Raw genomic sequence first — 15,143 nt, forward strand, 5'->3', positions numbered from 1 at the left:
GACGAATTCGTTTTATGTAGGAAGTATTAAAAAATGCGCTGAAAAACATTCATTGAATTAGACATTCTCTCCCCTCCCCCACGACAGTACCACGTCCATATGCAAATCATTTTTGCTGCACACATCATGTATACGAACAAAAATTATGCTTCTAGACCACTTCAGTAAAATATATCTTGCCTTATATGGAACCGTTCTGAAACTAAATGTAAATTATCCAAATTTGACTCCCTCTTCCTCTATAAACAGAAGTAGACATACAGGTTACTATCATGTAGGGGACTACTTCATTGTTTCACATACTAATTTTTGTGAATGCACCACAAAGGGGAGGAATGGCCTCCAAAACCTGATGAAAAATTCATAAAACGAACTTCATCACCCATACCCACTACATACATAAAATGTAAGGATGTGCACGAGCGAGTTTTCATTGAAACTCGACTCAACTCGAGAATTCGGCTCGAAAAATTTCCTCCAACTCGACTCGAGTTTCGAGTCGAGTCGAGCGAAATCAAGCCAAATGCTATGTGTAGTTTCAAGTACTTTCTTCAAGTATCCTACATAGACAATATAATTATTATCCAGGAGTGTCCACAAAGGGGGGCTATGACGTAAACTGCGTCATTGAAATATTGGGGGAGGGGTAAAAATCTATATAAATATGTTTGAGGGGGTGTAAAAATTAATCGAGAAGATTTTTTTTTTCATGGAAGAACACTTACGGATAGACAATTGAGGGGGGTGCGTCATGGACATGAAGGGGGATGGGCACCACTGTATTATCAATGATACTTACTATTACTACAACTTTATTATTATTATTATTATTATTATTATTATTATTATTATTATTATTATTATTATTATTATTATTATTATTATTAGGCCCCGGATAATTATTTAATTACATATTTTTGTAGGGGTTATATTTTTGTACCAAATCAGGGTAATAATGTCATTTGTGACCCATAGTGTCTAAAAACACCCATTTGAAAGTACATATATTTACATATTTTACATTTATGTACATATAATTACATATTTTACTCATGAGCACATAATTTTACATATTTCTTGGTATTTTCATGTTTTATAGGGATTTTTCGTACAAAAACTGTTCAACAATAGACTTTGAAAAGAAGAAAACACTCACCTCTCTTTGAATTTAAAGTGCTTGCTTTATTTTTAATTTTTATTTATTTACTTATTTATTTATTGTTTCACTAAGTTTCACCCTTTTAAAATAGTATTGAAGCGTAGTTTGGCGGATTGGTAGAGAGAGTTGGAAACAACCTGATTTGATTAGCAATCGTACACTCTCGGTCGCGGTAGTAGCGCTCACATCCTTACGTGAGACAATTCAATCGAATTACTATCGCGACGCGGCTTTACGATTGCCTATCGTGTTTTTGTCGCAAACTCGCCCCACTAATATTTTCCTTCTGCGAAAAATATTAAATCAGATGGGGAAGTTTGCATTCACGCAATTGGTAAGACTGGACTCTTGATTTACAAAAGTGAAGCGCCTGCCGCCACAACGCATGCCGTAGGGAAAGTGTGAGCTATTTTATTGAATATTTAATCTCCTGTGCTGTCAGCAAATCCTGTTTCCAAGATGCCATAGGACAAAACGGGTTGTCAATAAGACTTAAGCATTTCACGGAAGAGTTTGAGCATTTTTCCACAGATGGAAAAGTGCTTTATTGCCAGGTTTGTGAGAAGGGTGTCTCATGCGCTCAACATTCCCAAGTTGTGTAACACATATTCACATCACGCCATCAGACCCGAGCTTCAAAACCTAAACCACAAAAGCAGTTGCTAGTAACTTAATCTCAACCTCAAAATAGTCCAGGGCCATGGAAGTCTCAGTTTTCAAGTGATCTGTGCCGTGCGAAGGTATGTGCTGATACCCCTATTTGGAAACTAAACAATACAGTACTTCGTGAATTTCTGCAACAATACACACACCAAACAGTTCCAGATGAATCTACAATCAGAAAGCATTACGTGCCTGATTTATATGTGGAAACAATGAACTCGATTCGTGGGGAAAGCGATGATGGTCCTATTTGGGTGTCAATTGACGAAACAGCTGCTGTAGAGGGGCGACATGTTGGTAATGTTGTAATAGGTTTGTTGAAAGATAATGAAGTCAGCAAGCCTATCCTGTTAACTAGTGATTTGTTGCCGCGATGCAACCATCAAGCCATTGCAAAACTCTTTAATGATGCTATAGGACTTTTGTGGCCTGATGGTATCAAGCATAACAATGTCTCCCTTCTAGTGACTGATGCAGCACCGTACATATGCAAAGCTGCAGAAGCTTTGCAAGTATTGTATCTGAAGCTGTTACATCTAACTTGTCTTGCCCACGCATTTCATCGTGTTGCAAAATTTGTTCGTTCTAGATTTTCACAAGTGGATGCATTAATTTCAAATACAAAGAAGGTATTTTTGGAGGCTCCCAGTAGAGTTGAGAAATTTAAAGAACTGTTCCCTGAACTACGTCTTCCTCCTCAGCCGGTACTAACGAGGTGGGGAAGCTAGATTGATGCTGTGTGTTACTATGTTACGAACTTTGATGCAGTGAAACAAGTGTTACGATTCTGAAGATGCATCTTCCATAGAAATAGCGAAACAATGTTTGATGACGGGAAGTTGAAGCATGATATTTACTACATTCAGAGCAATTTTTCATGTCTCAGTAGTACTATTTAATCCTTGGAGAAATCATCATCTACCCTTTCAGACAATCTTGAAATTATTCGCTCAACAGTTGCTTCTCTGGTAGGTGTGAAAGGACCGGTTGGGGATGCATTGAATAAGAAGATAACTTTCGTTTTGGAGAAAAATCCAGGCTATAAGACAATTTATACTATTAGTGGAGTGTTAAGTAAAGCTAAATCCATGTCGTGGCTGTTGAACACACACCTTCTGATTTGTGCAAGTTTAAGTATGCACCAATTAATTCGTGTAATGTTGAACGATCGTTCAGTCAATAAAAAGCTCTGTTGCGTGATACCAGGAGAGGTTTTGTGTTTGAAAATTTGAAACACATTTTCGTTCCTTACTGTTACGGAGATCGACTGTTGAAATAGTGAAAAGATTGAGAATGTTTTGCTCTTCACGATATTTTTACTAAAATGTTTTGAGTGTGTAATGTACGGGAAGGTTCTATAGCGCTGGACGCTCATTAGATGTACAATGGCATAAACATAGTTTTCGTAAAATTTCCTTCCTAAATAAGGTTAATTAAGATTAATTAGAGAGCTTAGGCTATGTTAGGTTAGGTTAGTATCCTTGTACAGGTAGGTGAGCCAGCGTTCTAGAATTCTTCCGTAATGTACAGTTGAACGATCTTTGGATGATTCCTGAAAAGTATAAATATGCAGCAAGACTTTGTGTGGAGTGAAACGACCATTTAGTGCATAGAAACTCTTTTATACGCGATAACAAGGTAAGTTTTCTGACTGAAAATTTGAAACTCATTCTGTTTCTTAGTGTTGCGGAGATCATGCTGGAAAAGTAACAGGTGGTAAACATTGCAATTGAATAAATATTGTATTTACCACATTAAATGTAGAAAACGTAATAGAAAATGCTGGTATTTTCATTTTACATATTTTGCTCTTTTCGAAGGGTTTTATTACATATTTTTGAGATTTTATGTGCATATATATGTACATATTTTCATTGTTTTTAGTACATAATTATCCGGGCCCTAATTATTATTATTATTATAACAACACCAGCGTGTATAAACATGAATGATAGGCGGTTTGTATCTGAATACTAAAAACGAGTTGACAGCTGACCTCGGAAAAGGTGAAGTCAAGGAGGCAAGGTCCGTACACGAGGTTCTGGGTTTCAGTTCCGGAGGAGCAAGTATCCAGGCTCGAGCCAAAAATAGTTAAAAGTTAGACTGCGTCGGCCAAACATGTTCAAACCTGCTCGGCTCGGGTTCTCAACGGCTCGAGCTGCTCCTCAGTTGAACCGAACTGAGCCAGTTAACATCACTACCTGGGTTGGGCTTCTGCTTCGAGTCAAAAGTTAGATCGTGCAGGTCCCAGCCTTGGTGGTAAGGACTACAGTATATACCGGTGTTTACATTGGTGCTCACATTTGAAGCTGTGTCGTTATAAAAATTCATAGTCGTCCTGTTAATCGAGACGAGACGAGATGGGAGCAGTGTCCCATCTTCTGTGCAACACTAAAAATGTTCCATATTACTGCTTACATTTCTTATGACTTTCGCTTTCCAATCTAATAAGGCCGTGATTTCAAAACGAGTTAAAACGAGCTAAACGAGCTAATTATTTATCAAACACGACTCGACTCGAAACTTGACCTCAAAACAGTGACTTGGCTCGAAACTCGAATCGAGAAAATTACCTTTGACTCGACTCGAATGTGCTTCGAGTTTTAGCTCGACTCATGCCCATCCCTAATAAAATGCATACTAGCGGAAGGCTTCATTCCTCAGGAATACTTTGGTACCATATCATCTTTCTAACTTAATTAGCGGCTGAGCTATTGATGTTTGTTGTAAAAATAAATGTAATTTACGTCAAAAAACTGAAACTCCAAAAACTGGCTAACTTTGCTCCCTCCTTACATAAGCAAGAAGTACAAATACACGATATTACCATGTAGTGGCCTACTTCATTGCTTCACGTGCCAATTTTTATGAATCTGTTCCCGAAGAGGGGGAATGGCTCCCAAAAAACCGTTTAAAAAGAAACAAAAGAACACGATATTTACCCTCCTCCCACCGCCACATAGATAAAATGCACACCAGCGGAAAGCTGCATCCTTCAGGAATAAATTGGTTCCAAAACCATCTTCCAGCCTTAATTAGGGACTAAGTCATTGAGGTTATAGCCCTGATACAGTAGTTGCGTCAATGGGCGTTTAAAGATTAAGAATGCAGACGACCAGTAGAACGTAACACAAAGAAACTACATATTCAGTGAACAGAAATGGGAAAATCCCGATTTCTTTCTCCGGAATTGAACATTTGGATGGATCGAGATTAGGGAAGTTCCAGAAATTTGATCTAACGGTTGAATATAGATGGCAAGCAATGCCTGTGTGTGTGTAAAAATGGAATATATATGCCTATTTGGATTATTGTTTTAAACAAAATAAACATTTTAAACGTGTTTTTTTTTTTTTTTTTGTTTTTTTAAACGTGTTTTTTTCAACCCTGGGAGGAGGTGAAAGGAAGGGGATTACTTTCAGTGTAGATCAGGGGTGTGCAACTTGGAACAGTGGGCGGGCCAATCACAGAGCACTAAATGGCGTCGCGGACCTCACTGTAAGTATATCATTTTTATGACAATTGAATAGTATAGTATTAAATGATGGAACATGTTCATCGTAATTTACATCACAATAACACAAAACGATTGTTATACTGGTAACCAAAACAATGTATTTACTTATTAAAGAGGAGCAGAATAATGTATTTAGAACTTTGTCGGTACATCTAGCAATCCTTATACCTAGGGAAATTTCTCCCAAGTACCTGCGCTTGCCAAGTGCTTGTCTTCAGGGCGTTACCCCGTTTCGCACTGTGTGATCGATGGAGAATTTCCAGTTCACTCTTAACAGGTTTGGTAAAGAAGAAAAATTATAATAATTATTGTTTTCCATAACTGACCAGCGGGCCGGAAGACAGGGTTAGACGGACCGCATGTGGCCCGCGGGCCGGCTGATGTAGATTGTACTATTATTCCCAGACATGCCTGTGTGTTCTTCCATGATACAGTGCTGATTTTGATCGTCTCTGATTCATACAATAACACTCTCGCCATTGTGACTACCTGGGAAAACCATCTGTCCTATTTCCTATTTCCATGACCTACAACGTGACACACATGGCCAAGGAACTTTTATGTTGGTCACCGAAATGAGCAGATCTCTTTCCAGAAGTGTCGATGGATTTCCTCGTCTTTTTCCCACTGTCTAACATATTCCCTTCTTTCCTTTCACATTTCTTTAATCATCCGCCTTCTTTAGCCTAAGAGGCAACACTGTGGAATGTTAATTTGTTTAAAAGAAATCTGGGAGAATAAGTTACCAACTCTTCTCGAGATATCTACCTTCTTAAAACGACTTTTCCGTTTTTTGTTACATAACCAGTATTGTTGCTTTTATGTGTCATCACCTCCCATACGATGTTAACAGTCTGTTATTCGCTACATGGGAGGGGAAAAGAAGTAAATGATAACTCATTGGTAATATACAACTATATACCAAGCGTTCCACTTTAGATATACGACGAAGTGAGTTTGTGATGAAGAACATTGTGTCAATTGTTCCTTTTTTTTTTTTTTTTTTGGCTGGTGATATTCCCATTTTCTCGCAAATCCTTATTGCCCAATTCTTCCAAAATTATTAAGTATTATAGGCGGGCTAGGAGGTTGTTTGGGACTTTATGGTTTCCTCAAAAATTGAATGAACAGTAATCTGCTTTTTCAACAGGAGTTAAGACGTTTCTTTTCTTTTTCTTTCTTTCCTTTTTTTTTTTTTTTTTTTTTTTTGGTTACGAGTCAGACATCTTATTTGGGGTCCTACAAAACAAAATTCTAGAATAGCCCCAACTTTATATGAAGAGGAGGTAGAATTATCTCAATTATCTTACTATGGCTCACCAGTGAAGAATAAACAACATTCTTCTATCTATCTTTGACCATTCCTTCTTGATGTAATGTTCCGCTTTGTTCCTGCTGTCCCATTCGTACAGGAAATAACAATATTTCGTATAATCAACGTGCAAACCCATTTACAGAGAAATTACTTTTAAATCACAGCAAGCGGTCCACTTGTATTTCTCATACTGAATTCTTTCTAACAATATTTTGATGTTTTCATCGCTTTCCTTCATGTTAGCTGCATAAGGCAAAGGCACTGAAGGAAGTTGTTACCATTGTGCAAAAGAACTGCCTTCAAACTAGTTTTTGAACAGTCAATAAATAATCTCCACTCTAGCTTACATATTAATGCCCAAGTGTATCCATGACAGCACAAACGCTGTTACAATAAACTAAATGATTTTCTTTAGAATAGTAGTTCTGAAACTCTGCATTACGGTTTCGAAAAAAACACACTTTAGTGTCAAGATGGAGCAGAGTCCAACATGTAGATGTACAAGCAAGAAACTCTGCCTGTATTTAGGAGAGTTTTAAATCCTGAACGAGGTCATTTAGTTCACCCTGAGTTATCACATGGGGCTCGAATGTAAATGTGCCTCCTACATATGTAGGATCAACTTGCTCTTCATGTTGTATTTCAGTAGTTGCCTCAAGTACATATCTTCATTACAGTAAGATGAGGTGGAGGTTGTGGTAATGGTAATTCTGCATTATGTGGAACTGGCCTAATTGCTGATGGCAAATTAGGGTACTGCACTGTGTGCTTAGATTTACTGGTTATTCCTTTTATCTGTGTCATATAAAAGTAGCAATGTGAAGAATGATCTTTTGGTTTTCTCCAGATCTTGGTACGCCGAAGTTCATGTTCCACTCACCATTTGCCCACCCAGTCAAACGTTTCACGCAAGTAATTACACAAATTTAGTGAGGAGCCCGGTTCTTACCTTGGTCTCCTACGTTGCAAACAAAATATAATTGATAACACTTCCTTACAAGTGGAGTGAAACATCGACGTTTCGATTTAAATGTCAGTTCACCACATACATAACAGAAATTGTCCGGATGATTTACACACTTCCTCGGCATCTTGTATCCTGTACGTAATCACACACATACACACACGAACCTACACTTCATAAATCACAAAGCAGCTCAGAGCGCAATCTAAATCAGTGCATCGCCACGCAATACTAACTGTCTTCTCTTGGAAATGATAATGGAATTCAAGGAATTAATTTCTTCGCTGTTCTTTGCAGATTTTTAAATTTGTTGTTGGCAGATCAAAATCGTAAAAATCAACTAGTTTTCCACAGAAAGCTGCATGTATTGTGTACTTCTGTGTATTTGTGCTTGTACCTGGCGTGTCCGTGTATATGCCAACAACATTAGGTCAACGTTAGGTGTCTGTTTCTGCTGAACGCCTAGCATTTAAACCTGTAAATAGATACAACTATAGGATATCTCTAGATAGAATAACGCGATTCACATGAAATTAACATGGTTTATTGAGTAGACATAAATATATGTTTCGGTGCAATTCCCGTCTGTGTATCACAGGCACGTAGCCAGGATTTCGTAATAGGGGGGGTCCGAGACATGAAATACTGTGGTTATCACACCAGAGTTCGATTATTCTAAACTAATTTACTAGTAACATATATTGGTTCGTTTAGTCAGGATTTCGTGAATGGGGGGGGGGAGTATGATATGAAATATTGTGGTTATCACACCAGGGGCCTGATCAATTTAAACATTTTACTAGCAACATATATTGGTATGTTAAGACTTTAAAATTATGACATGTTAGTAAGGGCGCCGATTTCTCTGTAAATTGGGGGGGGGGTCCATTCAGATGTAGAAGGCATATATGAATATTTTAAGACAAATTGCATTCAAATTATGTCAATACATTGTATATTCATAAATACAACAAGGGGGCCCACATGACCTGTGGGGGACGGGCCCCCTCGGCCCCTCAGGATCGGCGCCCATGCATGTTAGTAAGTATTTTAGTAACAAACTATGAAGAAATCTCGAATAAAAGAATATTTATAAAAATATGTTTTTAAAAAATTACAATATCTACGTTCCTTCTTCTGTTCATCCAAATATAACAATTTTCCTTTCATTATGCTCTCAACTATTTAAAAAAGTACGTATCCAATAATGTCTTGTAAAATATTTTATAATATCTGCGTTCCTTTCTCTGTTGAATCAAATGATAACAGGGCTTGCTTTCCACATAGCTTTTTTGTTTTATTATTCCGTCAATTACTGTCTGTTCCAAATGACAAGTTAAAGGAGCAGTAGAAAACCTTTTCTGAAATAACATGTTTGATACTGGAAGGATGCGATGACTAAAAATTATTTTTAGCTTTATTTTTATCTTTATATTTTATCTTTATTTTTAACGCTGATTCTTCCTATTTCTTGTTTCTTTTTGTTTCGTTCTTCCATAATTTTTTTTATTTCTGGTCTCGAAGGGGGGGTCCGGACCCCCCGGACCCACCCCTTGGCTACCTATATAAATAGTGACATGAGACAAAAAGTTCTTATAAACTACTTATTGGAGGGAATTTCCCCACAAAATCCCTCTAGAATTTCTCTCATAAAAAATGGCGCCACGGTGTATACATCATTGTAAACTATGTTCATTGCGAATCCAATGAGGTATAAACCGTGCTTATATTGTAATTACCGTGGAATTTCATGTGATTATCTGCACATAAATAACACATTTCTGAAAATAGCCCATTTTTCAAGGTCACGTGTGTGTAACGGGAAAGTGATGTCTAATGGAGAAAAACTTACTACATATATGAATTCTACGTGAAAAGTTCTATTGGAATCAGTGTGCCAAATTCTTGTTCTTTAATGTAATCATTATTTTTTTTAATCTTTTAGTTTTCCTTATCAAAATCACCTATGGTACTATAAACTTGAATCGTCCCATATATATATATATAATATACAGTGAAATCTCTACTAACGGAAACCTCTAGTCTTTTATAGGTATTATTTACCTCCGAATTATGAAAACTTTCTCTAGAAACAAGTTGAAAATTAGAGTAAAAATACATTTTTAGTAATTCATACATGTGTCACCAAGGAAGCATTGTGACAGCATTTTGCCTTCTCAGACGAAGCGCCTCTATTTAACAACACTCTCATGTCTTTTGCTTGCATCCCACTCCCACCCAAGCTGTTTTAGACGCAAAAGTGATTGATAATTGTCCGCCGTTTCTGATGACATGTTATTCTACTGTCCCGCTGGAATCCCTAACCAAGCAGAAGACAAATTTGTTTTTTTATTGCCCGCGGGCACGCATATTGTCCCAAGAAGGACACTGCTGGACTGCAAGTAATTACAAATTAAAGCGACATACTGAAAACGTAGTAAAGTTATAAGAGTAAAGTGCAGAGAACTATAACATCTTATTACCATGTTGTCCCTCGAACATAGAATATTGGATGGCGGAGGATAATGCAGGTACAGTAACATTTTGGCAACATTCGTAAATATATGATTCATGCAAAAAATATTTTTTTTCAATTCCATATTACCTTGTTTACTCATTTAAGTAATATATATATATATATATATATATATATATATATATATATATATATATATATATATATATATTGAAACCTCTTTAAGGCGAACACCTCTTTATAGCGGACAATTTCTGATTCCCCACGGCTGTCCGCTTTAGAGAGGTTTCACTGTATATCTTTATCAAAGTTAGTTGATCAGTGGAAATTGTGACTTTCTAACTAATCGTACATATATGTGTATTTTAGTTCAGTATACATGTTATCACCAGAATAAACTGTTTTTTGTAACTTTCGTCTAGTAAGTAATAGTATTTACTCAAAATAAAGATTAAGACTTTGTCAACACAACTACAAATTCTTTTCGCAGTTTAATTTTTGTACGTAGACATGGTAAAACATTTGTTCGAAAAAGAATAAAATAACACAGGACTCCTTCTGTGTTGTTGCAGGCTGCCGACCTGCTCACATGGATTGGTCCTCAAGACATACATCACTAGAAGAGAGTTCAGCTTCGCAAGGTGCAATTGCTGTTTCGTATGGTGATGTTCAGCTGAATTCTGGAAGTATCACCAAGATTCAAGGGAGGAACAACAGCCTACAACAACAAGATACTTATCCATGTTTTAAGTGCGGAAGGGCATATGCTTTAAAAACATCTCTTTCGAGGCATTTGCTATATGAATGTGGAAAAGATGCACAGTTCCAATGCCCCTACTGTCCCAAAAGATCAAAATTAAAATCTAATTTACTAAAACACATGAAAATTCATACCGTAATGGGAAAACGAACATAAAAACAATAAGTAATGTAAATGTTAATGTTTACAACAGTTACCTGTGATATAAATCTTCATGTGAAATGTATGCTTTACATATTTGGTTGAGTGTAGAGTGAAGTGGGGTAAGTGCTGCCACGAGGAAAGTGTGGTCGCAACTCATAAAACAGGGATTTACAAAATCAGATTTAAACTATATAGTTTAATTATATTTAGTCTCTTTTATACTTTTTCTTATTGCTGCAATAGATTTTAATCTTCCTCGCCTAAGGCTTATCTGCCACTGATTTCACCAAGGTTAGAACTTCCGTCATTTTAGGAATTCCGATCTTGCCTAATCTCATCTCGCCTAAAATGGTGACGAGGAATTTGCTGTTCTCTTGAGATTTTTTTTACTACATTAATAACCATCAGTACTAGGGGACTGTGAAATCGTAAACATACTTGGAAAAGATACAGTATTTATTGCTCTATGTTAGAGATCGTACGTATGAAAATCAATAATATAATTGTATTGCGACACATCAGTTGGGAATCAGTGAGCTACATGATATTTATGAAAGATTGATTTCTAAAATATAATTAAAATTGTGAGAATCGGTTTCGAGTAAATCGAATTTTAATTTTTACTTTAAAATATACTACTCTTATTGTTGTAGAAGGAGCGTAAAGTCAAAAACCTCTATAGAATCTCATGAAGACCTTAAAATTTGGCATGTAGGCATGTTTACATACCAGTGGATGGATGAAAAAATGGATGATGGTTGATGAACAACAGACATATATCAAAAGTAACTTCTTCAACATATATGGATCATGAAACACGTGAATCGATTAAAATATCAGTTCGATTTTCATCACTATCGTTATCTCCTATTCTCGTTTAGAAGTGAGAAATTTGCAGTGGAGTCTAACAAATCTTATAAATTATAATGGAGACGATGAACAAACCATTTAACACATTTTTTCCTACTTTTTAGGACTCATCAACTCTGTAGCCATCTCTTGGGACAGAGAGGGGTTCTTTGTTTTACCACTAGTGAATGTTGTGCATTGTAGAAGCGAGTGATAGTTGATTTATTGTTATTGTTGTGATCGAAAACTTTCAACTTCTTACTCTTTACCAATTCATAAAAATCGGAGAATATTTACGAAGATTTCTTGAAACTTATTTTCTTAATATGAAAAGGGGGGAAGCAGGCCCGTATCCACGGGGGGGGGCAAGGGGGACGCCCCCTAAATTTTGGCTGGCCCCCATAAAATTTCACGGTCGGCTTGCAAATGAACTACAATATGGTGATAAAGTATAATATGATTGGGTCGGGCCCCCCCTAACTTCTACCGGCCCCCCCTAAATTTTTGGGCTGGCTACGGGCCTGGGGGAAGCATTGCTTTATATTGATGGATTTTAACTCATATAGAAGGAATTGTGGAAAAGTGTCATAAAACACATACATCATATTGTATCAAGATCGAATATTTCGACGAAAGTCATTCAGGAACGTACTTTGTAAATTGCGCAGAGGAGGATTAAACGAGGGTTAAACTCTCGATTGATTTTAAATCTAAGTAGTGGGTATGGTTAGGAAGCTGCAAAACAATATAAAAAAGGAGTGGAATATTTTCTTTACTACATGGAATGTATTTTTACTGGAGGGTGGGTAAATCCACTCCTTTATTATCCACTGACTTGAAATGTGATGTAGGGGGGATCCTTTAGAAGTCAGTGGAAGCATGCGTCATATTAAGTCAAAGTCATATATCGTCAAAGTCAAGATAATTAATGATAGCATGAAGTTAATCTCTAAAGCATTACGCCCATTGTTTGGAGTATACGGTCTCTCTATATGCAATATTTCAACACTGGAAAATAAAGGACAAAGTAATCTAAAGTCTTTCCAGCCTTAGAACAAAGTAGACGTAAACAAAGCGAAATGTATTACTCCGCGGCTCACACGTACTTCGGCAGTGAGAGACGTAAACAGCAACATCGTTTGCTAGCTTAATGTCGTCGCATGATTTCCAAAGTGTAAGGCTCCGTTGGTTGTTAAATAATTAACGCACTGACACAGACTACTGCTATGTTGGAAATATGCATTTTCTTAAATCGTTATATAAACGAGATTGTCTGTGTTCCTGTTGTCCTCTTTTGTGTTTTATAGCATGAGACGAAGGTAGATTATTGTCACTCATCGTCGCCATGAAACTCTGTATTCTACAATTTCAAATGAGCGGAGTCGGCGCGCTAACGCATACGCATGCGCAGTAAATACTATATGTCCAAGTTGGGTGAGGTTGAAATAAAGCTACATCTGTTGTTAAATATTACATTTACTGCGTTTCTTATCACAAGGATAAATTCAGATATTTTTATTCAAATTAATATTTTAGTAGGGATTGAATTGCGGTAGGACACTAGTGCAGTGAGACCAACAACCAATCACTAGTCATCGACTCATTGGTAGTCAGGTGGGTTTGTTTACATCTACTTTTTTCTAAGGCTGGAAAGAGAATAAATAGTACAGAAATTATATTCATACCAACAGTCACGGTTACATTTAGCCAAGCTTTTTTTCACGTGGAATAAGTGCAAGTGCAAAATGTATGTCAAGTACAAGCAGTTGGTCATTTTCTTTACTCTAGAAATTACAACATAGTCAGAAATTAATTTTTGTGTTTTCAATATTTTATTTTGTTGTAATTAACGGTGCATGAAGCTTAGTCCTATTACATACTTTTACAGATTCATTTGCTTGTAGTTAGAGTGCAATGACAAATCATACCAAATTATAAAATAGAAACCTACCCTTCATATAATAAAAAAGACTTACAAAATGCCGCAGATGAAATGTCCCGTGGTTCACCAACAAACTTAAAAATATAAAACGCCGTACTTCACAATCTAGTGTCATGTAGAACGCGAAAGACCAGCAAAAGTAATTCTGAAGGAAAACCATTACTTCATTGGAAGATTATATAAGAACAGATAGGGATGTAGGTTGTTTTAGTGTCAGGTAGCCCCGTGTTTACGCACAGATACAAGAGTAAGGATCAAGGGCAGCATATAAAATTAAACCTAGATTGAAATATACCATGGCAAGAAGAGAGCCTGGAAATAGTGAGAAATTTAAGGGAGATCTGTACTGAAACAATCTTAGTACACCCCTGGTTACATATGGCTAGACTGTCTTCCAGAGTCTTAAGTCTAAAAAGTTGAAGCTAGATTCTTACTTTCCTCAAATCTCCTTACAACGGAAATTCTCACTCCCTTCCTTTCTGTTACAGAGTAACATGCATAGTCTGTAATAGAATTAGACTATCTAGACATTGTTTTCAACATGCCACTTGAATATTTCCTTTGAGGCAGTCATAAAATATGGCGATAAAGGAGAATACAGAAACAAACGGAAGAGGCTAAACCAGGGGGTAAAAGTGAGAGAGAACGCGGGGGAATGCCGTGCGCCCACTTCTAGAAAATATCTCTGCCGTGCCCTCACTTTCTAAAAACATATAATGAGCAAAGATAGGCACTGGGGACGGTGTGACGTCATTCGTCCCCCTACCTTCTCAGATCCACTTTTATCCCTGGGCTAAACGCTCTTTGTCTAGTGGATAACGTAATGGATTCGCATACCAACGGTTATTTTCCTGTTCGAATCCTGACTACAAGAGCTGTTTCTTTAAAATAAAGAATCTGCATTTTATTGACAAAAAGCATTCATGTTTGAATGCAGGAAATTTATAAATATATAATACTTTTGTAATATAACACATTGCAATATATACATACATACACAAATACCCCCCATATATATACAGAACCAAGGAAGTTCTGTCGCTTTTTCACCCCCACCATCGAGCATCGATATGTCATGTAAGACGTACCTGAAAGGTCAAAAATAGTTCCCATCACCATGAACGAACTTCTGTCAACGTTCTGGAAGGCCATGGATTCCATTGCAGTAGAATTTAGTGGGCCGTGAAGCGAAGAAGGTATCAAAGAGATTTCAACTGGCATCCTCTAAGATGATTGTCCAAGAAGTGGAACAGGTGATAATCGAACGGTGCAATGTCCGGAGAGTATGGCGGATGCAATAATGTTTCCTATCCAAGGCATAGAATGGTGTCCCGGGTCATCCTAGTCACGTGTG

At 36.9% G+C, this 15,143-nt stretch overlaps 1 protein-coding gene across 9 annotated transcripts in view; it reads left to right on the forward strand.

Moving 5' to 3' along the window:
- Positions 1–15,143, forward strand: part of LOC145674949 (uncharacterized) — a 768,948-nt gene that overhangs the window by 470,765 nt on the left and 283,040 nt on the right. The window contains exon 5 of one of the 9 annotated variants that reach the window (XM_081745231.1): positions 10,667–11,072. The exons of the other annotated variants lie outside the window; for them this stretch is intronic. Within the exon in view, the coding sequence (XP_081601357.1) occupies positions 10,667–11,010 (344 nt within the window). The 3' untranslated portion in view covers positions 11,011–11,072. Of the gene's footprint in view, positions 1–10,666; positions 11,073–15,143 lie in introns of those variants that run through there. 9 annotated transcript variants of the gene reach the window in all.

Source organism: Thermobia domestica, chromosome 18 (assembly GCF_964235325.1).
Source record: "Thermobia domestica chromosome 18, izTheDome1.hap1.1, whole genome shotgun sequence".
Classification (NCBI taxonomy): domain Eukaryota; kingdom Metazoa; phylum Arthropoda; class Insecta; order Zygentoma; family Lepismatidae; genus Thermobia; species Thermobia domestica.